Below are 27,500 nucleotides of genomic sequence, written 5' to 3'. Positions count from 1 at the left end.
AAGCCACCACATCACAAAGACTGGGCCTTATGATGGCTGTAACTTAGCGGTTGAGCAAAAATTACTGATGAAATAATAATAGACTTTGAAATTTAGAATATAAAGATCTGATGCAAATACTGTCAGACATTTAGCCACCATTTTAAATAAAGTAAATGTAATACACAGAAAGACACACCTTCATTACCTGGATGTTTCAAACTTATTCTGGACGCTTGTTTACCTGATAAACAAGTGGTCAGGTCATGTTAGGTTATTCTTAACATTTATTTTGTGTCAAAGGTCAAGTTTCCTTAGCCACACCTGAACTCAATCTTATAGTTTGTTCAACAGCACTCCTTTATTGCTTGAATTTTTGAGGCTCTCTTTCTCTCTCTCTCTCTCTCTCTCTCTCTCCCCCTCGTGTGTGTGTGTGTGTGTGTGTGTGTGTGTGTATTTATCTTGTTATAAGCCTTTCTTCCTTCTTGTCCTTTGACCATGTGGTCATTGGAGGTATTTAGTGGCTGATGACATCAAAACTAGATTTTGTTGGTTCTCTTGGTTTCCTGTTGTCATCATGAGTCAGCAAATTTCAGGTCTGCCCACTCTTAAATGTTATCCCAGATGACAACTGGTCTGGTATGAGCTCTGGTCTGGTTATCATCATCATCATCATGAATGTATCCTGGTCAAATTAGCTTGGCAGCATCTATTCCTCTCCAAGTTGTTGACCACAACCCTATGCCTCTACCTGAGACACACCTTGGGCCCCAACTACTATTGTTGATCTGAGCAGGTTAATCCACCCTACACAGTGACCCCTTGGGAAGCCTTACCCAGGGTCTTTCACCTACTGGTGCAGTGTTAACACCTTCTCCTAAATTGGTTTAACCCACCAGCTGAAATGGGGTACTGGGGTACAGTACAAGGAACCTAGCACTGTACAAGTGAGAGACTAGGAGTTGAATGAGAGCCAGTGATGCTTGTCCAGCAGGTGCCAAACATCAAAGGTACTACTTCTGTTTTGTGCCCCCTACATTTGTTTACAATCGTCCATGAAAGCATGTCCACACTGTTGCTTTTTGTTCCATAAACTAAGGGAGAGACTAGGATATATATATTTTATTCTTTTCAGTCATTTGACTGTGGCCATGCTGGAGCACTGCCTTTAGTCAAGCAAATTGACCCCAGGACTTATTTTTTGTAAATCTAGTACTCATTCTATCGGTCTCTTTTGCTGAACTGCTATGTTACGGGGACGTAAACACACCAGCATTGGTTGTCAAGCAATGTTATGGAGACAAACACATACACACGTATACACACACACACACACACACACACACACACACACACACACACACACACATATATATATACAATGGGCTTCTTTCAGTTTCTGTCTACCAAATCCACTCACAAGGCTTTGTTTGGCCCGAGGCTATAGTAAAAGACTCTTGACCAAGGTGTCATGCAGTGGGACTGAACCCGGAACCATATGCCATGGCGTAGTGGTTAAGAACGTAGGCTACTAACCGCAAGATTCCAAGTTCAATTCCAGGCAGTGACCTGAATAATAATAGTAATAATAATAATAATAATAATATCGAAAAAATACCTTAGGAATGAGAACCCAGGTTAAAAATTTCCCCCAAGAGACCTGAAAACAGCTGGAGAGTATATCAGCTGAAATATTGTGTTAACAACAAACAAGATGAGGACAAATATCTGTCAAATGTAAATAATGTACAGCTATTTTTACTTAGCTTCGCGTGTCTTATCAAATACAAGAAAAAGTTTCCAAAAGAAAAACATTTCCAGATGAAAGAATTCAAAACAAACCAATGTCAAATTTCCTCAAATATAATTTGACTAAGAGTTCAGTTTTCAACATCCAATTTGTTCAATGTGTGTGTGTGTGTTCACATGAAATAACCAGAGGTCAAATAGTATTTGTTATTGTAGTTACATTGAGGAAGGTTAGCATTGTGTTTAGTAGTGTTGTTGTTGTTGTTCACCTTTTTTTCCTTTCTTTCTCCCTATCTCTTTTAATTTTTCTTTATTTATGTCTCTTTACTTTCTTTTCTCTCCCCACCCCCATTTCACCCACTTCCACCTTGTCTCTTTGTTTTCCCTTCTCATTTCTTCTTTGCTTTATTCCCCACCCCCACCCCCACCAACAACGCCTGCCGTTATCCCCCCACCCCTTCTATCTCCATCTCCCCCCACAACCAATATCCCTATTTCCTCTCAGTTTCCTCCACCTCCCACCCACCCCTCTCTCTCTCTCTCTCTCCTTTAGTGTCCACATACCTATCTGATGAGAACATCATGATTGTCACAGGGCACCTTTTACCAGTTGGTGCAGTGTAGAGAAATAGAGGAAGACAATGAGAGGAGGAGAAGGAGAAGGAAAAAAGGAGTCAGTAAAAGGGAGAGAGAGAGAAGGAGCAAGTCAGTGTTATGGAGAGAGGGGAGGGGGCATTTGAACTGTTTTTTTTCCACTGGACAGCCAACAGTTTTATTGTTGATGACCTGCTGTCATTTGGTAGATCAGGTTTCATGCATAGGCGCACACACACACACACACACACACACATACAAACTCACACATACACACATTCACACAAACACACACACACATACACTCACACATGCACACACTCACACATACACACACTCACACATACACACACTCACACACACTCACACATACACACACTCACATACACTCACACACACTCACACATACACACATTCACACATGCACACACTCACACATACACACATTCACACATGCACACACTCACACATACACACATTCACACATGCACACACTCACACATGCACCCACTCACACATGCACCCACTCACACATACACACACTCACACATACACACACTCACACACATACACATGCTCACACACACACACACATACACACACACAGTGTGTAACTTTATCTTTTACTTGTTTCAGTCATTAAAGTGTGGCCATGCTGGGGCACAGCCTTGAAAAATTTCAGTCAAACGAATTAACCCCCCCCCCCCCCGTACTTGGAGCCTTTTTTTTAAAGCTTGGTACTTAGACTATTGGATGCTTGAGCTGAGTTGCTCAGTTATGGGGATGTAAACAAACCAACACCTACTTGTCAAGCAGCAGTTGAAGAAACACACACACATGAATATATATATATATAGGTGCAGGAGTGGCTGTGTGGTAAATAGCTTGCTTACCAACCACATGATTCTGCATTTAATCCCACTGCGTGGCCCCTTGGGCAAGTGTCTTCTACTATAGCCTCGAGCCGACCAAAGCCTTGTGAGTGGATTTGGTAGACAGAAACTGAAAGAAGCCTGTTATGTATGTGTGTGTGTGTGTGTGTGTGTGTGTGTGTGTAATTTTGTGTTTGTCATCCCATCACCACTTGACAACTGGTTTTGGTGTGTTTACATCCCTGTAATCTAGCAGTTTGGCAAATGAGATTGACAGAGTAAGTACCAGGATTAAAAGAAAAATATGTACTGTGGTCAATTTGTTCAACTAAAATTCTTCAATTTGTGCTCCAGCATGGCCACAGTCTAATGACTGAAACAAGTAAACGAGAAAAGCTATGAGAGAACTCTGTCCATAGACTCCTTAAACCAGAGCATATAGCATTTTCTGAAGCATTTAGATGGTTGATGGTGCAAGACTCGCTGCTGATGGGACAACACTCTGTTGCAAAGTTAACTGCCCTTGGTGCTTATCTCCAGCTGAGTGAACAGAGATGTCATACAATACTGCACTCAAGAACATTCACTTTTTTTATTCTAACCCATCTAAGACTGCCCCTGGTTTTGGGAAACAACCCTACTGTTTTAAAGCCATCATCATTTAACATCCGTTTTCCATTCTGGCATAGTTTGGATGTTTTGCCAGGAACTGGTAAGGCCAGGAGCTGCACCAAGTTTCATTGTCTGTTTTGGCATGGTTTTTTTGGCTGGATGCCCTTCCTAATGCCAACCACTTAGCTGTGTGCTCTTTTTGTGACACCAGCAGCAGTGCTTTTTGCATAATCTAAATTGTATGTTTGTCTTCCACCACTGCTTTTCAAAGAGATCTAAATCAATATATTCCATCAGCATTTTATGTTAATTTATTCAAAACACCAATTTAACCATTGTAACTGGTCATATCCAGTTCAAATATTCAACCTGTTTTCTGTTCAAACTGGCCAAATCTCATGAATGACCATGTGATTGCACCTAGAAAGTTACTCTCCATGGCACAAATCCAGGCAAAGTTGTTTATGGACCTAAGCATGCTAAAGGTTAAATGCTAAAGAGTTAAAGTGATTTAAATTAAATTCTTCCCTCAAAATTTTATGTAAATTTGTTAACATAAAATTAATAAATGACAGTTATTTTCCTAAATTCTTAAATATTTTAGAAATTAATTGAAGCAAAAAGAATCTGTTTCAACAGAAATATGGTAACAAAAAAAAACAAGTTAAACATCACCCAGTTCAGGAATAAAAACCCCAAGAATTTACAATTACAACAAAGACTCCAAAACCTTAACAAGTTGGGATTTAATCAAACAAAATTGATCAGGAGACGTCGGTCGTAAGTTTCTCAACAACTTCTACAACAACATAGTTGTGGTTTTTCAACCACTAAGCAATGGTTTGTTAATTAAAGATTTGATGGAGGATGTGTTAAGCTGATGTAGACATGACATAAGTTGAGTTTTAAGTTGAATAATTATTTGCTGTTAATTGTTAACTCATTAATTTACACCAGTTGCTTTTATAATCTGTCTGTCTGAGGTGACGGTGAATAAATGCTAAGAACCAAAGAGCTCTTTTCCCAGCTTTTGAATTTGGAATTTATCCAGGGATTATATATGTGTGTCAACAAGACACTGTTATTGTTTATTAAAGGCAGAACTTGATTGAGGGGAGTAGTGAGAGAGAGAGAGAGAGAGAGGGAAACAGAAGAACATGTGACTCCACCTTTTATCTTTTTATTTTGTCCTTTCTTTTATATTGTAAATCCTGCAATTTACCAATTTTGAGACAGGAAGGGTGTTGTTAAACACACAGATGCAGCTTTTCTGCAACTCGTTGTTGTTGTTGTTATTATTATTGTTATTACTATTGATGGTAATTGTATGATAGCTGTTGTTGCCGCTCATCCTGCAGTCAGTGTTACCACCATTACTGCCACCACCACCTCACTACTACTACTAATAATAATAATAATAATAATAATGGTAATTATTATTATTATTATTAATAGTAGTAGTAGTAGTAGTAGTAGTAATAATGATAATAATAATAATCATCGTTTAACGTACGTTTTCCCTGCTGGCATGGGTTGCACAGTTTAACTGAGGTCTGGAGAGCCAGTGGCTGCACCGGGCTCCAATCAGATCTGGTAATGTTTGTACAGCTGAATGCCCTTCCTAAGTAATAATAATATTAATAGTAATAATACTAATTGTAATAATAATAGTGATGATGATGATGATGGTAATGGTTTCTTTATTAACCACAAAGGTTTACATCAAGAAGAAACATTATGGATAGTACAGGACAAAATAAAGAGTGTGTGTGTGTGTGTGTGTGTGTGTGTGTGTGTTGTTGTTGTGAGGGTTTTGCTGGCCTTCTGCCAGTAATTTTAGAGCAAGAGGACTGGTCAATATCATCAACCTCAGTATTTGACCAGTGCTTGTTTTACCGACCCTGAAAGGTTGAGAAACAAAGTCAACCCTCGGTGGCATTTGAACCCAGAATTTAAATCTAGAAGAAATACTGCTAAGCTTTTCGTCCAGTGCCATAATGATTCTGGCAACTCACCCCCTTATAATATTAATAAATAATGATTTCATATTTTGGCACAAGGCCAGCAATTTAGGGGGAAGGGTAAGTTGTTTACACAAACCCCAGTGCTCAACAGGCATTTATGTCAACCCTGAAAGGATGAAAGGTAAAGTTAATCTTGGTGGAGTTTGAACCTGGAATATAAAAATGGATGAAATACTGCTAAGCATTGTGTCTGGTGCAGTAATGATTATGCCTGTTCACCATCTTACAATGATGATGATGATGATAATTTTGGCATAAAATCAACAGTTTTAAGGGTTAGGGTCTACTGTGTGTTATCAAGCAGATAAAACAAAGAGTGGGTCTTTTAAGCTTGGTTTCTACAGCCAGATCCCTTTCCTGACACCAACCAGTGAAGAGAATATAGGGTGGGGGTTTAGGGTTGGTTTTTACAGCCAGATGCCCTTTCTAATACTAACCATTTTACAGAATATAATGGGCCTTTTAGGTTTGGTTTCTATAACTGGATGCCTTTCCTAACACCAACCCCTTTATACAATATGGAGAGTCTTTTAGGCTTGGTGTTTACAGCCAGACACCCTTCCTAACACCAAAAACTTTATAGAGAATTGGGGGTCTTTTAGCCTTGGTTTTTACAGCTGGATGCTGTTCCTAAAACCAAGCACTTAAGAGAATGTAAAAGGCTTTTAGGCTTAGTTTCTACAAGTGGGGAGGTGCAATGGCCCAGTAGTTAGGGCAGCGGACTCGCGGTCATAGGATCGCAGTTTTGATTCACAGACCGGGCGTTGTGAGTGTTTATTGAGCGAAAACACCTAAAGCTCCACGAGGCTCCTGCAGGGGATGGTGGCGAACCCTGCTGTACTCTTTTGCCACAACATTCTCTCACTCTTACTTCCTGTTTCTGTTGTGCTTGTAATTCAAAGGGTCAGCCTTGTCACACACTGTGTCACGCTGAATATCCCCGAGAACTACGTTAAGGGTACACGTGTCTGTGGAGTGCTCAGCCACTTGCACGTTAATTTCACGAGCAGGCTGTTCCGTTGATCGGATCAACTGGAACCCTCGACGTCGTAAGCGACGGAGTGCTAACTAAAAACTACAAGTAGCTGCTCTTTCTAGCACCAACCACTTTATAGGGTGCATTGGATTAGGGTGGATTATTGCAACGCCACCCTGTGAGAGATTATCATGATCTTAAGCAAGCGTAAAGCATTCTCTTGACTCTGTGTTGCCTTCATGCAGTTACTAACCACTTTACAGAATGTGCTGCCATCTATGTAGATGTTGTAGAAGCATTGCGTATAATTTTGTGTATTTTTATCTTGTGTGTGTATGACTGTGTGTGTATGTTAATGTGCTTGAATGTGTATGTGACTGTTTGTGTTGTTGTGTGTATGTTAATGTATGTGATGGTGTGTATGTAACTTATGTGTGTGTGTATGTAACTTATGTGTGTGTATGTGTATGTTAATGTGTGTGTGATGGTGTGTATGTAACTTATGTGTGTGTGTGTGTGTGTGTATATGTTAATGTGTGTGTGATGGTGTGTATGTAACTTATGTGTGTGTATGTATATGTTAATGTGTGTGTGATGGTGTGTATGTAGCTTATGTGTGTGTGTGTGTGTATGTAACTTAAGTGTGTGTATGTTAATGTGTGTGATGTTGTATATGTGTAATGTGTGTGTGTGTATATGTTAATGTGTGTGATGGTATGTATGTAACTTTTGTGTGTGTGTGTGTGTGTTAATGTGTGATGGCGTGTATGTGTTGTGTGTGTGTATGTGATACGAGTATGTTTATATTATAGGAACAGAGATAGACGTTGACTATGGTAAGCTGTTCTGCTTCTAATCTGCTTATAATCTGTTGCTGTTGTTCTTGGTAACGTTTGGTGGTGTTGCAATGGCCGTTGCTACCATCGAAGATATTGATGATAATGATAACAACAACGATGGTGAATGATGCTGGCAGTCGTGATGATGCAACCAACAGAAGTTATTATTGTAGGAATTGTTGTTGTTGTTGCTGTTGTTGCACTGTTATGATTTGGTTGTTGTTGCACTGTTATCATGATTTAGTTGTTGTTGTTACAATGGTGGTATGTTGAGACTGGTAGTGAAGTTGCTTCTAGCAAACAGCACTAAGGGCGTTATTATAAATGCAATTCACAGTTGTTGTTGTTGATGATGTAGTGGTGGTGATGGTGGTGGTTTTTGCTTCAAATGTTGGCTCCAGATGGTGTTCGTGAGAGAGAAAAGAGGTTAGTGTAGGAAATTAAGTACGATTTGTTGCCAAAATAAACTCAACAAGCGATGAATAAGCTTTGCTTTTAACGGCTTCAATAAAAGAACTTATAGACTTTAACTCGAGTAATTAAGAGACTGACTTACATTGAATTATTATTTAGCAAGTGGTTTCACCTTTGCTTTTATCTGTTTTGTGCCATCCCCGATTGTTCCTTCAGAGGTGCAGGCGTGGTTGTGTGGTGAAGTATCTCGCTTTGCAACCATGTGGTTTTGGGTTCAGTTCCACTGTATGCCAACTTGGGCAAATGTTTTTTATTATTTCCTGGGGCTGACCAAAGCCTTGTGAGTGGATTTCTTTGAGAGAAACTGCATGAAGCCAGTTGTGCATGTGTGTGTGTTGTTGTTGTTGTTGTTGTTATCATTTAACGTCTGTTCTTCCTGCCTGCATGGGTTGGATGATGTGACAGGTGCTGGCAAAGCTGGAGAAATACCTGGGCTTCATTTGTCTGCTTTGGCAGACAGAGAGAGAAAGGTAATATCAATCAGATGACCTGACCCTAAAAACTTGCAACAAACTCATCTTTTTTAAAGTCACACAAGGTGCCTGGGTAAGTGTTAAACTGGGTAATAGATCAAGTCTAACACACACACACACACACACACACACACACACACACACACACACGATGATGTCATGGTTTCACAATAGGTGCATGTAGTAAGAGACAAAATGTTGGCAACAGGGAAAGCATCCAGCCATAAAATATGGCCCCAAAAGGCCCAGATTATCTTATAAGAGCATGAAAAAAGAGGAAGTTAAATTGATGATGATAATGATGATAATAATGTTGATGATGATGTGTGCATATGACCATGGATAATGTATCTTCTCAGCTATATCCATGCGTTGAATATTAATATTAATGTTGTGGAAGGATTCCAACCACCCCCACAAGTGACTAAAAGTGGACTGACTCATTGTTATAAGACAACAAACTGTGAGCGCTTGGCAGTTCAGGTAGGTTAGCAGTTCACTGTGAGCTGTCAGTTGAGAAGAGTAAGTCTCATGTAATAGTAATAGTAGTGTGTCATGTAAATACTTTCTTTCCCTCTTGCTTCATTATATTATATATCCAACATACAAGGATATAAAAACTAACAAATATTTTCTTTTCTTTCTTGCAGGTATGTAAACCGACAATATCATTCTTTTCTTTCACAAGTCTTATGTTCCATCAAGGGTAAGTAACATATATTATCATATTTTAGGGCCTCCTTCTATTAGAGCTGACTATGGGTAGTAGCCTTGCTGTTTTCCCCCCAGCTGGAGTAGCGTTTCCGCTGGCTAAACGGACTTATACATTGATGAACAATAATATTCTAGTGGAACGATCATTGGTCGAGTGTTGGTGAGAGTGACAAAGAAGTGTCTGTAACTTGACTTGGAGCAAATATCATGATGGGTGGTGCTTAGCTTGAAAAGACAGACACAGGAGTCTGGTGCAGGCTCCTGTCTGGCCAGCTCATGTCAAACTGTCCAACCCATGCCAATGATGAGGATATATACAGGGTGATCACTAGAAAAGTGGGAAATTTGAAGGTAAAACTAACAAACATTAATTTGATCGATAAAAACTGTGTGATAGGTGGTTTTTGATTCGCTGTTTCTGTTATCAGACATGTTGACCATTTGTGAGTGTTAATATGATGTCACACTTTGTGGCGCTAATTGTTTACCTCAAATAAATCTTGTGAAAATATAAAACAACATTTCATGAATCTTCCACTTTTCTAGTGACCACCTTGTATGTATGTATGTATATATATATATATCAACATCATCATCGTTTAACGTCCGCTTTCCATGCTAGCATGGGTTGGACGATTTGACTGAGGAACTGAGAACTGGTGAAACCGGATGGCTACACCAGGCTCCAATCTGATTTGGCAGAGTTTCTACAGCTGGATGCCCTTCCTAACGCCAACCACGCTGAGAGTGTAATATATATATATATATATATATATATATATATATATATATATATATATACACACACACACACAGACACATACATATAAATTGAAATGTACAGTATCATATATCTATTACAGCCAATCTTACCAAATAGGTTCACACAAGGGTTTCAATGGGATTTTAGATAATAGCCAGCTTATGTAATCCTGCACTTGGCTGTAATATATATATATATATATATGTATATGTATATATATATATATATATATATATATGTATATGAAAGAGTCATACAGTCTCAGATAATATATATATTTATATATATATATATATATATATACATATATATATTCACACATATACTCTATATGTGTGTGTGTGTTCTGCCTAACTATCATATTTTACATTGTGCCAGTATGACTAAATACCCTAGAATCCAAATGGTGCAATTCTCTTATATTGTCATGTTATATATTTAACCTGATGTCAAAGCTGTTATGTGAAGCTTAATAGGGTGGTTTGACAGCTCAGTGCAGTTTGGGTACGCTCTAAGTTGTAATTCAGGGTGTGAATTCTGTTCTGATTAATTGGCCTTTTTTTCATCTCCTCGTCTGAAGGTTAAGCCTCACTGCATGTTATAACTAAATACACTCTCTGAGTGGTTGGCGTTAGGAAGGGCATCCAGCTGTAGAAACTCTGCCAAATCAGATTGGAGCCTGGTGTAGCCATCTGGTTTCACCAGTCCTCAGTCAAATCGTCCAACCCATGCTAGCATGAAAAGCAGACGTTAAACAACGACGACGACGACAAACACACACACTCACTCATATACATATATGCATGTATGTTTGTGTGTATGTACACACATACACATATGCATGCATCTATACATACATGTGTGTGTGTCTGTGTGTGTATATATATATATATATATATATATATATATATATATATATGCACACATACACACATATATATAATATATACACACACATGTATGCATATATATATATATATATATATATATATATATATATATAATAATAATAAATTATTATTATCATTATTATTATTATTTTATGATTATTACTTTGTATTTTATTATAATTCTTTTTAGTGTATTTAGTTATTAATTTTTTCTATATGTGACGGTGGATTTTCATGGATGAGTTCATGAACTTTGGTTCTTTTCTCTAAATTATATATATACACATACACACACACATCTATACACCAACACACACACAATCGTGTCCATGTGCAATTTAATGAATACCTCTCTATTGGAAAACTTTATGTAATGGAAAAGTAGTCAACCTTGATAACGATAATTAATTTTACTCTCAACTCAATGTATTAATTCATGCTCTGCCTTACAGAAAAGTTGTTCTGTTTAAGCTTTTACTTTTTCAACAGCCATTTTCAGCTATGCAAGCAGGCTATGCACATGTGATTTATTTTCATGCCATTTAAGAACCAGTGTCTCTCAGTGCCTTCTGCCATAGTCATCGCTATGTAAAATTTATAGCCTGTAGCTATAGCAATAGTTAATTTATATTCGCCGATGGCTGTGTGGTAAGTAGCTTGCTTACCAACCACATGGTTCCGAGTTCAGTCCCACTGCGTAGCACCTTGGGCAAGTGTTTTTTTATTGTAGCCTCGGGCTGACCAAAGCCTTATGAGTGGATTTGGTAAACGGAGACTGAAAGAAACCCGTCTATATATATATAGATATGTGTTTGTATGTCTTTGTCTCCACCACATTGCTTGTCTACTTCCCCGTAACTTAGCGGTTCGGCAAAAAAAGACCGGTAGAATGAGTGCTAGGCTTCCAAAGAATAAGTCCTGGGGTCGATTTGCTCGACTAAAGGCAGTGCTCCAGCATGGCCATGGTCAAATGACTGAAACAAATAAAAGAATATGTTTGGAGATTGGTTCAGCTGGTTTTCAAATAAGGGAGAGAAGCATATGGAAAAATTTTTCTTTTCTCTCATATTATGATAAGAAAGTGATTTAAACATTTCATCATCATCATTGTTTAATGTCTATGACAGCATGTAAAACGGACATTAAAAGATGATGATGATTATTATTTTATTTATTTTTTGATTTTTTGATCAGTCAGGTAAGCAAATTTGAGCAACTTGCTCAAAAATGAAACAAACTTGCTGAAGAAGCAACATTTGAATTAAAGTCAAACATGTTAATTTCACAGCTACGTAGTGTCACATTTCTGAATTAATCCTTTTCACACCAAACCAGCCTTAGACCAATATTGGTTCTACAATATAAATGCAAACTTGGGGTTTTTTAAATGATTTAAACTAAAACTTTCTATCAAAATTCCATGCTAATTTTTATTCCAAACACCTGCTTAATAACGATTAAATTGTTTTATTAAATTTCTCATTATTTTCAAAGTTAAATGAAAGAAAGGCAGTGTATTTTAAGAGAAATATGGTAATGGAAAGGTTAAGCAGAATTCTATTGTTGAATAAACATGAGGATATTTTGTGTATAGTCAAAAAGAAAAAAGACAAACATGCAACATAATTAAATGGCCTCCATCCTTACCAACTAAATAATACATGTATATATAGATATGTATGTATGTATGTATGTATGTATGTATATATACATACTCGCTTGTCCAGCATTGAAACTGCTGCAGACCACATATATATGTATGTATTTGTTGGCATGAGGAAAAGAAGTTCTACTCAGACTGGTGTTGTATTCTGCATGATTAAGACAGTGAACTTCAGTCATGGCGCCCAAGGATCAGGTGATCATAGTGTTAACACTAAAGAGATTATCCCAACAATAAAGTAAAAGATAATCCATGCAACGACTTTCAACACAATTTCCATCTACCAAATTTCTATCGCGAAGTTTCTTTTGGTCAGCTTGAGGCAGTGAGAGAAGATACTTGCTCAAGGTGTTACACTAAGATTTGAACAGCCCCACCCCACCAACTATGTGTTTTCTGAGGAAATATCTTAACCGCATAGTTATAATTATGCCTGCACCCTGTATGCACTGGACTATAACCTGTAGAATCATCATTGTAAATTGTCATTGAGTTCTGGTTGTCTGGCAACTTTTATTATATGCTTGAATGCTTCAAGTAAATATTGCTTCAACAATCAAATCTTTTCAGTAGAAGATCATTGTTATATACATATATATATATATATATATATATATATATAAATGACAGATACACACACACATAGAAAATTTCTATTGTCATGGCTCCCTCCCACTACTTATTTTTTATAGTTTCTTTTTGAGGCCATAACAAAGGAGTTCAAGACCGTGGGAACTCCTGCATGCCATGGTTCTAATTCTCATAACTGAATCTGCCAGAGAATTAGTGAGGAAGCTCCAAGCATGGAATTTGAACCAAAAACAAAAGAGGTCTAATAGTAAACCAAACAAAAAGCAAAGTCTTAAGTGACCAAGAAAATATACAGAACTCTACTCTTGTCCCAGAGAAATGCCACATTTGATATCCAAACAAGCAAGAGGTAAATGGTGCACTCAATACAATTAAGAGAGTACAGCACCACAAAGCACCAGGGAGCTGTGATAGATTTTGAGTATTAACCCTTTAGCATTTAAACCAGCCATGTCCTGCCCCAGTGTGTTCCCTGTTTTATGTTTTAACCCACCAGGTCCAGACCGTTACTCTTACCTTTCAATGGCATTATAAAATATACAATCACATCAACAAAATTTCAAAGCTACAAAATAATAGATGATTAATTAAAAATAATTTGAACAAAAAAAGTATTGCATTTTGTTGAATAATCTGAATATTAAAGGGTTAAAGATATTATTTGGTGAAGGTAGGAGAATAAAAAAAATACCAGAGAACACAAGGGAGACATGATAGCTTCTGGATGAAAATGCAGCTTTAACATAATTAAAACCACAAGCCAACAACTATCCCTTTTTGTCAGAGCCAGAAGATCCTTCAGCTCCCAAGAGTTATTGAGGCCTTATAAAGCAGGGGTGAGGCCCACAATCCATTGTGGATAGTGTATTGCTCCTACATCTGAGACAGTGCTACTGTTGCACACACAGATGTCTTAGATTTCATCTAGAAAAGGGCTACTCACCAGACTGGCACCAAGTCACTTGCAGACATACTCCAGCTCTGGCCCACAGATACACTGTCGCCTCTCTTTGCCTTTTTTACTTCCACTCCTTAAATCTGGCTTGGTTCATGTTACCTGTATTCAGGTATTTGCAATCCACTCCTTTCTCCTATTGTGTCAGACACTGAGGCCCTTCCCTAATCACTTAGCACAGTCATTACTTTTCGTGACAGTTGCCAATGTAATAGCTGTTTAACCCATTCGTTACCAACCCAGCTGAAACTGGCTCTGAGTACAAATGTCTTGTTTTAATAAGTTTTGAATTAAAATCTTCCACCAAACCTTAGTTACAATTTATGTTCCTAACACCTTATAAATAAGTCCTGGGGTTGATTTGTTCAACTAAAGGTGGTGCTCCAGCATGGCTGCAGTCAAATGACTTAAACAAGTTAAAGAATAAAAGAATACATGACAGGCTTCCACACAGTTTCCAGCTATCAAATTCACTAACAAGACATTGGGCACCCTGGGACTATAGTAAACGTCACTCGCCTTAACGTGCCACACAGTGGGGCTGAACTCAAAACCACCTGGTTGCGATGGCAATTTGCTGTACTTGATAAGACACAGTAAGCTAAATAAAAATCACTATCTACCACATGCACAGGTTTGTCCTTTCACGTGCCAGTGCCACTTAGAAAGCACCTGTACTGGTGCCGTGTAAACGCACCTGTGCTAGTGGCACATAAAAAGCACCCAGTGCACTCTGTTAAGTGGCTGACATTAGGAAAGGCTTCCAGCCGTAGAAGCCATGCCACAATGGGCAGTTGGAGTCTGGACAGCTCCCAGCTGACCAGTTCCATGTCAAGCTGTCCAACCCATGCCAGCATGGAAAGTTGATGTTAAAAGATGATGATGAGACAGTGAGAGAGAGAGGGGGAGGGAATGAGAGTGAAACATTTAATTCTCCATGGTTTGACAGAAAACTGACAGCTTTGTTACATTTACACCAAGGCCATCACACAGCTTTGTCATCATCTCCTACCCTCAAACAACCCCCTTCATTCAACAAGCCAAATTGCTGTTCTGATTCTATGAGGCACGATGTTGTCCTTGCATAAAATAAAACACACCATGTTGTTTATAACTGAAGCAAAAACAGCTTCTGGTCAAAGACTGAGAAATCAAAAATCAAAAAAGGACATTTTTATTAAGATAAATTCATGTTTTTTTATTTCCTTTTCCTAATGTAGAGATTGTAAGAACACCCAAGATGCTACCACAAAGATTATGAACTAATTTGTCTCTGTTTAAGGCATCATCATCATTTAATGTCCATGTTATGTGCTGGGATGGCTTGGATAGTTTGACAGGTTCTGATGTGTCTAAGGACTGCATTGTGTTCCAAGGCCTGCTTCAGTATATATATTTATTCTTTTTTTAGAAAAACATAAATCCAGAGAAGAAGCACACTCCAAGAAGTAGAGCAATCTATATTAATTACTGGTGAAGGCTGGTCCATAGGGTTATCCTGGATTTCTCACCATAAAGGGTACCCTTATGATGTATCTTCAGACCCTAAGACCTGTTGGCCTATTTTAACACTACACATATATTTTTTTTTCTCTCCTTGTTTCTTTCTGTGTTCCTTTCTGTTGAAGAGCGTAGGCTCGAAACGTTAAAGACTTTCTCTATTCCCGAGCGTTATACTAATACATCTGTTTGTTTTCTACACCACCTGTCTTCGTCTGTTGTTTTTTCGTGAATTCTCCCATATATATATATATATATATATATATATATGGTGAGAGAGAGAGACCTACTGTTAAAATATTTTGAGGTTATGACCTCAGAAGAGAGATTTTGCAGATTATTTGATAAGTAGAAACCAATACCTCTTCCACTGCACTCTGCCATAGTTGAAAGGTTTATTTCAGTGTATCCTCATTTAGCTTCAAATGATTAATTTGAATTCCTGGACAGCTGTAACTAATAGGAGTGTGAAAATGTGTGGTTTTATTTTTGCTCTCTCCAGCTTTGGTGTCATTGTTGACATTTTTCCTGTCAATAAATCATTTGGTGGCTCTGTGCTTTTCGAGAGAAGTTGAATGAACACTCCTTAACTTAACTTGAAAAGCAAGTAAAAGTGTTAATATCAAGAAAAGCATCCAGCTGCAGAACACAATGCTTCTATATGTTATAGCTAGCAGGGGAAAAATACATAAAAAGATGGGAGAAAGGAATAGGAGAGGAAATATAATGCAAAACCAGGAATTATATAACCTCAGTGGAATTAGGACATGGAAGCTATCCTAAATCTGGTCAAAGAATTAGAAATCAAGAATCAAAAGATGACATTGTTATTAAAGTAAATTAATTTTTTAATCTTTTCCTAATGTAGAGATTGTAAGAAAATTCAAGATGCTACCACAAAGATTCTAAATTGTTCTGCTTAAGGCATCACCAACATCATTATCATAATCGTCTAATGTCCATGTTCCATGCTGGAATGAGTTGGATAGTTTGACAGGATCTGATGGGTCCAAGGCCATTGCATATGTATTTAAGTATGTGAGTTCTTTTGTATACCAGTCTTAGGAAACTGCGGCCCATGGGCCTTTCTGAATGGTATGCCTGATGTAAAATTATCTTGAATTTCTTTTTTGGTAGTGTGGTTTGTCTGATGATGAGCCGTGTCTTATGTGGCTCACTCCTCAAAAACGGTTGCCCACATCTGGTGTACATGAGTAAACCATTTCACATCATTTGATGGTTGAAAACCAATATCATGGAGGTGCATGGTTTAGTGGTTGTGGAGGTGTGTGGCTTAGTGATTAGGGTGTTGGACTTGCAATTGTAAGATTGTGGTTTCAATTCCTGCACTGGAATTGTGTTCTTGAGCAAAACACTTCATTTCATGTTGCTCCAGTGCACTCAGCTGTAGAAATGAGCACCACTAGTGGAGGCATGTCACTTGGTGGTTAGGGTGTTGGATTCATGACCATAAGATTGTCGTTTCAATCTGTGGACTGGGCAATCTGTTGTGTCCTTGAGCGAAGCACTTCAGTTCACTTTGTTCCGCTCCATTCAGCTGTAGAAATAAGGGTTAGGGTTAGCCTGGAGAGGGATGAGCTCCACCAGGCTTTCTCACCTTAGATACACTGCATGGCTGCAGCACCCCAAAGGCCTCTGAGGGGTTAAGGGACTTGTTAAAAAAAATGAGCATCACCATCATAAAAATGATGTTGCTCATTTCCAGTCATATGTGAAAAAAACCTGTCTGGTCGCAGAGAAATATTACCTTATTTGGAAACAGGTGAGGTTTGACTAGAAGAAGAGCATCCAGAAAAAAAAAAAAAAAAAGACATGTCTGGTCATGAGGAAATATTTCCTTGCTTTGAAACAAGTAAGGGTTGGCAATAGGAAAGGGCATCTAGTCATAGAAAATTTGCCTCGACAATTTCTGTCTGACCCGTGTAAGCATAAGCATGAAAAAGCAGATGCTAAATTATGACGATGTGAACAAGTTGAAAAATCACAGAACACTTTACAATGGATCAAGTTTATTAATACTGGTTAAACTTTCAGAAATAACTTAACTGACAACTTATCTAGCGATAAATTTCTATAACTTTTTTTGTCCCTCTGGTGCATGGAAAATATACCACCAAATTATTATTGGGTTGGGTCATTGTAACTGGCTATGGGCCACACCTCTTTCAGAAACTTGTTTTATTTGGTTAAAAAGATTGAAATTCATATACATATATTTTAGCTTGTGTGAGTATATATTAATGTGCATAAATATATGTGCATATTTATATGTATGCATATGTATGTATATTTTTGTGTGTCTGTGTTTGTACAAAAATTTATTTATAAACACACACATACGCAGAGTTAGATAGGTAGATAAAGAGATGTGTGTATGTATATGTGTATCCATATATTAATTTATAATTGTATTATATGAGTATATGAATTTGTGAGTATGTATGTGTGTGTGTGTGTGTGTGTGTGGATACATATATATATATATATATATATATATAGAGACGATTGCGCTGGTATGGACATGTGGTGAGAATGGAGGAGGATAGCTGCGTGAAAAAGTGCCACACCCTAACAGTTGAGGGAACCCGTGGAAGAGGTAGGCCCAGGAAGACCTGGGCTGAGGTGGTGAGGCAAGACCTTCGTACATTGGGCCTCACCGAGGCGATGACTATGGACCGAGACCTTTGAAAATGGGCTGTGCGTCAGAAGACCCGGCAAGCCAAGTAAGATCGTTGCCAGTGCCCCTGGACTGGTTCTTGTGCGGGTGGCACATGAGATGCACCATTTTGAGCGTGGCCGTTGCCAGTACCGCCTGACTGGCTCCTGTAGGATTTTCGAGCGAGATCGTTGCCAGTGCCCCTGGACTGGCTTGTGCGGGTGGCACATAAAAGACACCATTTCGAGCGTGGCCGTTTTCGTGCGGGTGACACGTAAAAGCACCCACTACACTCTCTGAGTGGTTGGCGTTAGGAAGGGCATCCAGCTGTAGAAACTCTGCCAAATCAGACTGGAGCCTGGTGTTGCCATCCGGTTTCACCAGTCCTCAGTCAAATCGTCCAACCCATGCTAGCATGGAAAGCGGACGTTAAACGATGATGATGATGATGATATATATATACACGTGTGTGTGCGTGTATCGACAGAAAGCTGTGATGATGCATGTTGTATATATTCACTTAAGTTATACATTTGTAAACATATACCTGTATAATAAAACATTTGATCAACAGTAACAAATTACAACCTGGTGTGTGTGGACATACACACATATCTACACACATAAATATATAAAAATGTGTATGTGAACACACATATATTTGTATATACACATATATATATATATATATATATATATATATATATATATATACACTTATGTATATATAGACGCACATATATTTAAAAATAGTGCTGTGAATACGCAAGTGAGAGAACATGGTGTGGGTGTGTGTGTGTATATACACGTACACACATGCACACTAAGACATGATGGGGGGGGGTGTAACTTGTCAATATAGTGGTGGGGGGGAGCAGTTTAAAGTCCAGTCAGAATGATTTAGTAAATGACCTAAATAGAAGCCTCAAAAAAAAAAATCAGAAGAAAAATCAAAGTTAAAGAAATAAAATTAAGCAATAAAACAGGAGAGGGTGGACTTTGAAATGAATTCCCAAGTGAAAAAAATTAGTTTTTGTAACTATATATCTCACTGTCTTCTACTATGGCATTTGAGCCAACTAAAGCCTCGTGAGCAGATTTGGTAGGCGGAAACTGAAAGGAATCTCATCCTGTATGTGCATGCATGTATGTGTGTATATATATGTATGTATATATATATATATATATATATATATATATATATATATCATCATCATTGTCGTTTAACGTCTGCTTGATCACTATAAACAAATCATTTGTGCTGGTCATTTGGCAAAAGCTGAATGCTCATATGCCGTCTTTAACAGGAGAGTCCATCGAGTGGCTGTGTGGTAAGTAGCTTGCTTACTAACCACATGGTTCCAGGTTCAGTCCCACTGCATGGCACTTTGGGCAAGTGTCTTCTACTATAGCCTCGGGCCATCCAAAGCCTTGTGAGTGGATTTGGTAGACGGAAACTGAAAGAAGCCCGTCGTATATATGTATATATATGTGTGTGTGTGTGTGTGTGTGTGTGTTTGTCCTCCAAACGTTGCTCGACAACCAATGTTGGTGTGTTTACTTCCCCTTAACTTAGCGGTTCAGCAAAAGAGACCGATAGAATAAGTACTAGGCTTACAAAGAATAAGTCCTGGGGTCAATTTTTTCAACTAAAATGCGGTGCTACAGCATGGCCACAGTCAAATAGCTGAAACAAGTAAAAAGAATAAAAGAATATATATATATATATATATATTATAGTATGCTAATGGTAGCAAGAGTGTAATGGTGGCAGTGGTGCCGATCACAGTGGTGCTGGAAAAGGTGGTGGGGATGGTGTCACTTGTGCTAGTTGTGTTACTGGGCCTGTGTAGGGTTGGTGGTGGTGGTAGAGGTGATAACAATAATGAGGGTCATTATGATATTACTAATAAGAAAGAATGGCAGCCCTACATTGACTTAAATAATTGAAGAGGCAGAAGTTGAAGCAGTGGGTGATGAACTATTTTTTTTTGGGGGGGGGGGTTCTAATCAGGGCAGGTTTGTAGCGGGCCTGGGATAAAATCTGAGACACATCAGCACGACTCAGTAAAAATAAGCAAATAAATTTGAATACCCTACTTTGTGCACGTCTGTATGTTTAACATATATATATATATATATGTGCATATACACATGCCTTTATGTTCCTATTCAAATAGGTGAGGCTCTGTGTAAACAAGTATAATTTATATCTGTGAATATATCTTAAACTTCAGCCTACATTTTATAAATAAATAGTTAAATATAAGCTTCTGTTTCTTATATATATATATATATATATATATATATATATATATATATACACACACACACACACACGCACATATATATATATACACACATATATATGCATATATATATATATACATATATATATATGCACACACACGCACACACACACACGCATGCACACACACCCACAGATAAATATAGTTTATCATTATTTACATTGAGCCTCTCTTATTTGAATATGAATATACATTCCTGTGTTTATACATATATATATATATATATATATATATATATATATATATATATATATACACACACACCAATGCCAGAACGGGACGACACTGCATAGTGCCAAAGATCCCAGCAATGCCATCGTGCTTCAGGACCAGTTACTGCAGCAGCTTGGGATTCAGGGGCCCACAGCTTTTTAATATTCTCCCAAAGAGCCTGAGGAATCTGCACAAAGTAGATGTAGGAGTTTTTAAATCAAAACTGGACCTCTTCCTATCGAGAGTCCCAGATGAACCTACCTCGCGGCAGGAGGTGCAAATGAGGGTTGCTAAATCAAACTCCATTCTTCACCAAGTGCCACATATTGTAAGAGGCTCCCTGTAATAAGTGTAGCAACACGGTGGTGCATCAGCATGGCCGCAGCTCTAAGCTGAAACTTTAAAAAAAAATATATATATATATAATATAATATGATATAGGATAAATTCTTTATAAGAATTTATCAAGTATAAATTATATATATATATATATATATATATATATATATATACATATATACACACGTGTGTGTGTATGTATGTACATGCTGGCACTCACACCCACACACGATAGCTGTGTAGATAAACATGCATATGAAAGTAACACGGATTACGCGTTCTGTGTGAATATGTGTGTGTATACGCGCGCACGCACGCACACGTACACACCTACCAATATATAAATAGTTGAAAATTTTGTATAATTTTAAAATTATCCGATATATCTATATATCTGTCAATGTCGTACAGAAGACAAATAATGAGCATTTGGTAAGAATAAAAGAGATAAAGAAATAATAGAAGAGAATTTGTGTGTGGGTGTGTGGGTGAAAGGATTTGCAAACTGGAATAGCAAGAAAAAAAAATTGTGTCTTATTGCTCGCATACATACACACATATATATACGGATACACACTCGCATACATACATACATACACACACACACACACACACACAAACATGCAGTCACAAACTTAACCGTTTTTATTTGTTTTTTAATACTTGTTCATAAGATCCCATACATGCACCTAAACAACACACACACACACACACACAAATGTACTCATTCACACACACACAAATGTACTCATTCACACACACACACACACACATACACACATAGACAGACATAAGTGTATTGTGGAGTTCTATTCTACATATCGAATGTACTGTTTTTTCTGACTTCTAGACATCTAATTCAACCTTTAGCATTTAAACAGACCCTATCTGAGCCAAATATTCTGCTCTATGGTCAAAGTGGCCAAATTTGACCTCTCACACCTACTCTACAATGTCTAAGATAAACAATCGCATCATCGAATTCTCAAAGCTGAGATAATGGATGATTAATTCAAAACAATGTGAATAAATAAGCATTTCATTTGACAGAGTAATCTGAATATTAAAGGGTTAAAATTTCAAGATAAACCCACATGCATAAAATTATATACGTGTTATATTATGAGTGATTCTGAAAGGAGAGATAAAGAAAGAATCAGTTACAGGTACTTGGCCGATACCTTGTTTGTTAATCCACAAGAGGATGTAAAGTAAATCTGACCACAGCAGAATTTGAACTTACAATGCAGAGAGCCAGAACAAATACTAATCTATCTATCTATCTATCTATCTCTCTACTATCTACCATCTATCTATTTGCCATCTATCTATCTACCTACCGTCTATCTACCTACCGTCTATCTATTTACTGTCTATCTATTTACCGTCTATCTATTTGCCGTCTATCTATTTGCCGTCTATCTATTTGCCGTCTATCTATTTGCCGTCTATCTATTTGCCGTCTATCTATCTGCCGTCTATCTATCTGCCGTCTATCTATCTGCCGTCTATCTATCTGCCGTCTATCTATCTGCCGTCTATCTATCTGCCGTCTATCTATCTGCCGTCTATCTATCTGCCGTCTATCTATCTGCCGTCTATCTATCTGCCGTCTATCTATCTGCCGTCTATCTATCTGCCGTCTATCTATCTGCCGTCTATCTATCTGCCGTCTATCTATCTGCCGTCTATCTATCTGGCGTCTATCTATCTGGCGTCTATCTATCTGCCGTCTATCTATCTGCCGTCTATCTATCTGCCGTCTATCTATCTGCCGTCTATCTATCTGCCGTCTATCTGTCTGCCGTCTATCTGTCTGCCGTCTATCTGTCTGCCGTCTATCTGTCTGCCGTCTATCTGTCTGCCGTCTATCTGTCTGCCGTCTATCTGTCTGCCGTCTATCTGTCTGCCGTCTATCTGTCTGCCGTCTATCTGTCTGCCGTCTATCTGTCTGCCGTCTATCTGTCTGCCGTCTATCTGTCTGCCGTCTATCTGTCTGCCGTCTATCTGTCTGCCGTCTATCTGTCTGCCGTCTATCTGTCTGCCGTCTATCTGTCTGCCGTCTATCTGTCTGCCGTCTATCTGTCTGCCGTCTATCTGTCTGCCGTCTATCTGTCTGCCGTCTATCTGTCTGCCGTCTATCTGTCTGCCGTCTATCTGTCTGCCGTCTATCTGTCTGCCGTCTATCTGTCTGCCGTCTATCTGTCTGCCGTCTATCTGTCTGCCGTCTATCTGTCTGCCGTCTATCTGTCTGCCGTCTATCTGTCTGCCGTCTATCTGTCTGCCGTCTATCTGTCTGCCGTCTATCTGTCTGCCGTCTATCTGTCTGCCGTCTATCTATCTGCCGTCTATCTATCTACCGTCTATCTGTCTGTCTATCTATCTATCTATCTATCTACCATCTAGCTCTCCACTTATCTACTTATCTGTCTATCTATCTATCTATTTATCTATCTATCTACTTAGCCCGGCAATGGGCCGAGAGGAAGCTTTCCCTGAAAGGTCGAGCGGAGGTGGCGAACACGTACATCGCGTCCGTCATCTACTACCGCCTAACCGTCGTTCCTTGTCCCGACCCTACCATCACCAAACTGGAGCGCATCCTCTTCCGCTTCTTGTGGAAAGGAAGCGTTCCGATGGTTAGGCGATCCGTTTGCTGCCAACACCCGTTAAAAGGAGGACTGGGCATGCCGTGGTTGATGATGCGCAGACACGCGCTGAGACTGCGACATCTCCGGCTCTACGTAGACAGCGGTGAACAGGTGTGGTCACCGTTTGTGCGGCGCGCTTTCCCGCAGCTCGTCTCCATGACCGAACTGCAGTCATGGATCAAGAAGAGGCCGAGGAAGGGCGAATGGCACCGCGAGTGTCGCGCTGCTCTTCGGCAACTCCAACAACCCGGGTCAACCTTGAGCGACTGCATCACAACTAACGCATTCTATAGTGGATTAGTGGAGGGAAGGTACGACGACGATCTCGGGGCGAACCTGGGCGTCGACGAGGAATACCTGACCCGCCTGTTTAAGACGACCTTCGGGCCGGGACCTATGGACAACTTCCAGAGATCCCTGGCCTGGCAGTGCTATCGAGAAGCACTACCCATTCGGGATAAGCTCTACAGGCATGGCTCGAGAAACACGGGGCCGACCTGTCCGAGATGCCGGCAGAGCGACGAAACCGTTCTGCACGCACTCGTACAGTGTCCTACCATTTCCGAGCTGTGGGCTTACGTCGAACAACTGCTATCGCGTGTGGGACGAGTCGGTCTATCAGCCGAGTCTATCGTGAATATTGTCGCGCCTCCTTCCTTTAAACGGGAAGGAAGAGCTATTTTCATCGTACTTGTGGCTATGACGAAAGAATGTGTATGGTGGACGCGTCTGAAAGGTCTAGAGACAAAGACTTTCCTCTCTGGGAAATCTCTCATCAACTTCTTCAAGTATCACCTGAAGAGGAAGTTGAGAGTAGAAAGGGAAGTCTTGTCTAGTGAATGCTTCAAAAAAAGATGGGTGAATGTAGCAAGGATGGCACGTGTGAACGACGGAGCCATCTTGAGCATAACCCTATGAACAAGAAAAAAAAAATAAAACAAAAAGGCAAAAGAGAGTCACTTACTGTTATAGTTTCTTCAATGAGAATATTGACCAAGGTTACCGTGGTCTTTTCTGTGGGCTTTTCCTTCCACGGCTAAACCTAAACTGTCCTCCCCTCTTTTTACACGAGAACATTACTGTGTGATACATGATCCCTATTGATCGGCCTTTCCTTTTCTTTTTTTTTCGATCCATTTTGATCGAACTGCCCCTTTTTCCCTTCCTACGATCCCTTTTGATCGACACCACCAATTTTTTTTTTTTTTTTATTCCTTCCTTCCCCCTCCCAATAAGAAAAGCTCTACATTGTATTTGTCCCATCTTCGTTGAGCCCTGTGTGGCTAATAAAAGAAATGTATCTACTGGTCTATCTTTCTACTGGTCTATCTTTCTACTGGTCTATCTTTCTACTGGTCTATCTTTCTACTGGTCTATCTTTCTACTGGTCTATCTTTCTACTGGTCTATCTTTCTACTGGTCTATCTTTCTACTTGTCTATCTTTCTGCTTGTCTGTCTATCTTTCTGCTTGTCTGTCTATCTTTCTGCTTGTCTGTCTATCTTTCTGCTTGTCTGTCTATCTTTCTGCTTGTCTGTCTATCTTTCTGCTTGTCTGTCTATCTTTCTGCTTGTCTGTCTATCTTTCTGCTTGTCTGTCTATCTTTCTGCTTGTCTGTCTATCTTTCTGCTTGTCTGTCTATCTTTCTGCTTGTCTGTCTATCTTTCTGCTTGTCTGTCTATCTTTCTGCTTGTCTGTCTATCTTTCTGCTTGTCTTTCTATCTTTCTGCTTGTCTGTCTAGCTTTCTGCTTGTCTGTCTAGCTTTCTGCTTGTCTGTCTAGCTTTCTGCTTGTCTGTCTAGCTTTCTGCTTGTCTGTCTAGCTTTCTGCTTGTCTGTCTAGCTTTCTGCTTGTCTGTCTATCTTTCTACTTGTCTGTCTATCTTTCTGCATGTCCACCTCTCAACTTATCTATCTACCTCTCATCTAATCAACTTATCTATCTCCCTGTCTATCTATCCATTCATTCAGCAGCAGCAGCTGTTTTAAACAGAATCTATGAGTCTCCTCTGTTCCTTCGATGCATCCAGCTCCCTCCCTCCCCATAACCTTATTTTCGCTGCACCACCTCCAATTCCTCACACTCCTCCCATCTCTCATTCTTTTATTGCACCTCATTTCGTCATCCTCAATACAGCAATTGCCCCATCATCAGCAACACGTCAATTCTATCACCCAAACAGCCAATCTCCATGTTAGTAAACACCATAAGTGTTAGACAAAATACCTTGCAGCATTTAGATTCACTCATTTCAGTTCTGGGTTCAATCCCCACTGGGGTTGATGCTGATTCCTGCCTTTCATCTCTCCAGAATCAATAACATTAGCACAAATCAAAGTAGTTAGAAGTCAATTTTATTCACTAAGCTCTTCACCGATATATTTGTGGCTGACTGCCAATGTTTTATTTCTTTGTAATGTCATATGTTCCTTCTCCATTCATTGTCCTTATGGTAATAAAAGCAATTATTATTATTTTGGTAGGCTCGTTAGCATGTCGGTTGGTCAATCTTTGCGGTATTTGCTTTGAGACTATATATTCTGAGTTCAAGTCCCACCAAGGTCAATAAGACAAAGTACCACTTAAGTACTGAGTGCCATTTAATTAACTTACCTTTACCCTTGTAAGTGAAGGCACATGGTGTAGTGGTTAGAGCATCAGGCTCACAGTCATGAGGTAGTGAGTTCAATTTCTGGACTGGGCTGTGTGTTGTGTTCTTGAGCAAGACACTTTATTTCGTGTTGCTCCAGTTCACTCAGCTGTTTATATTTTGAATTAAATATGCGAGGGGGTGCTGAAAAGTTCCTGGCTTTAAGGGTATCGTGAAAGGCCTGGTTGGAGGCCCAACCTTCCGAGTTCTTTTACAGAGCTTAGAAAAACTGAAGGTTCACTGCAATATGTACGTGGATTTGAGAGGGGAATATGTTGAATAAAATCATAATTAACTGATCCTCCTGTATTTTGTTTTACCCAGAGCCAGAAACTTTACAGCATAATAATCTTTGAAGTACTTGGGACCTCCATGGGTCTTAATATGGCCCTAATTTGGGAGCTGAAAGGTATCAACAAATTTTATAGGGCTTGAACTTTTAATGACAGACAGATGAAACAAAATTCTGCAATGCATTCGAATCTGATGACCAACCATCTTTGCTCCACATCACCTCATGTCGCAGTAGTAGTAATGATGATGGTTGTGGTGGTCGTCACCATAGGGACAGTGGTGGTGATGGTAGTGATGTGGTGGTGGCGGTGGTGGTGCTTATTGTGGTATTGGTGTTGTAGTGTTAGCTGCAACAGAGGCCGGCTGTATAGGTGGTGGCATTGATGCATTGTTGATAGTGGGGCGGTTGCTTTACCAAGGGTGACATCATGCACTGCAGCAAGAGGATGAGAGAGAGAGAGAGGGAGGGAGGGAGGGAGAGTGATGGATGGAGAGTGGTGGGAGGTGCAACAAAAGTGTGTTAATGGGAGAGGGGGGATGGGTGCATCGAGGGAAGAGGCAGTGAAAATTCACAGAACTTGTCTAAAGCAGCTGTTGTGTGTGTGAGTGTGTGTGTGTGTGTGTTAGAAGGATGGATAGGTAGGTACGTAGATAGAGGGATAGATAGATAGATAGATAGATAGATAGATAGAGGGGTAGA

At 39.2% G+C, this 27,500-nt stretch overlaps 1 protein-coding gene across 49 annotated transcripts in view; it reads left to right on the top strand.

Annotated features, from left to right (window-relative positions):
• Positions 1–27,500, top strand: part of LOC106881827 (uncharacterized) — a 399,079-nt gene that overhangs the window by 103,362 nt on the left and 268,217 nt on the right. Inside the window, exon 2 of one of the 49 annotated variants that reach the window (XM_089361534.1) lies at positions 9,243–9,298. The exons of the other annotated variants lie outside the window; for them this stretch is intronic. Within the exon in view, the coding sequence (XP_089217660.1) occupies positions 9,243–9,298 (56 nt within the window). The remainder of the gene's footprint in view (positions 1–9,242; positions 9,299–27,500) is intronic. 49 annotated transcript variants of the gene reach the window in all.

Source organism: Octopus bimaculoides, chromosome 13 (assembly GCF_046866305.1).
Source record: "Octopus bimaculoides isolate indiv1 chromosome 13, ASM4686630v1, whole genome shotgun sequence".
In the NCBI taxonomy this organism is placed as follows: domain Eukaryota; kingdom Metazoa; phylum Mollusca; class Cephalopoda; order Octopoda; family Octopodidae; genus Octopus; species Octopus bimaculoides.
This window is presented reverse-complemented; position numbering and strand designations above follow the sequence as displayed.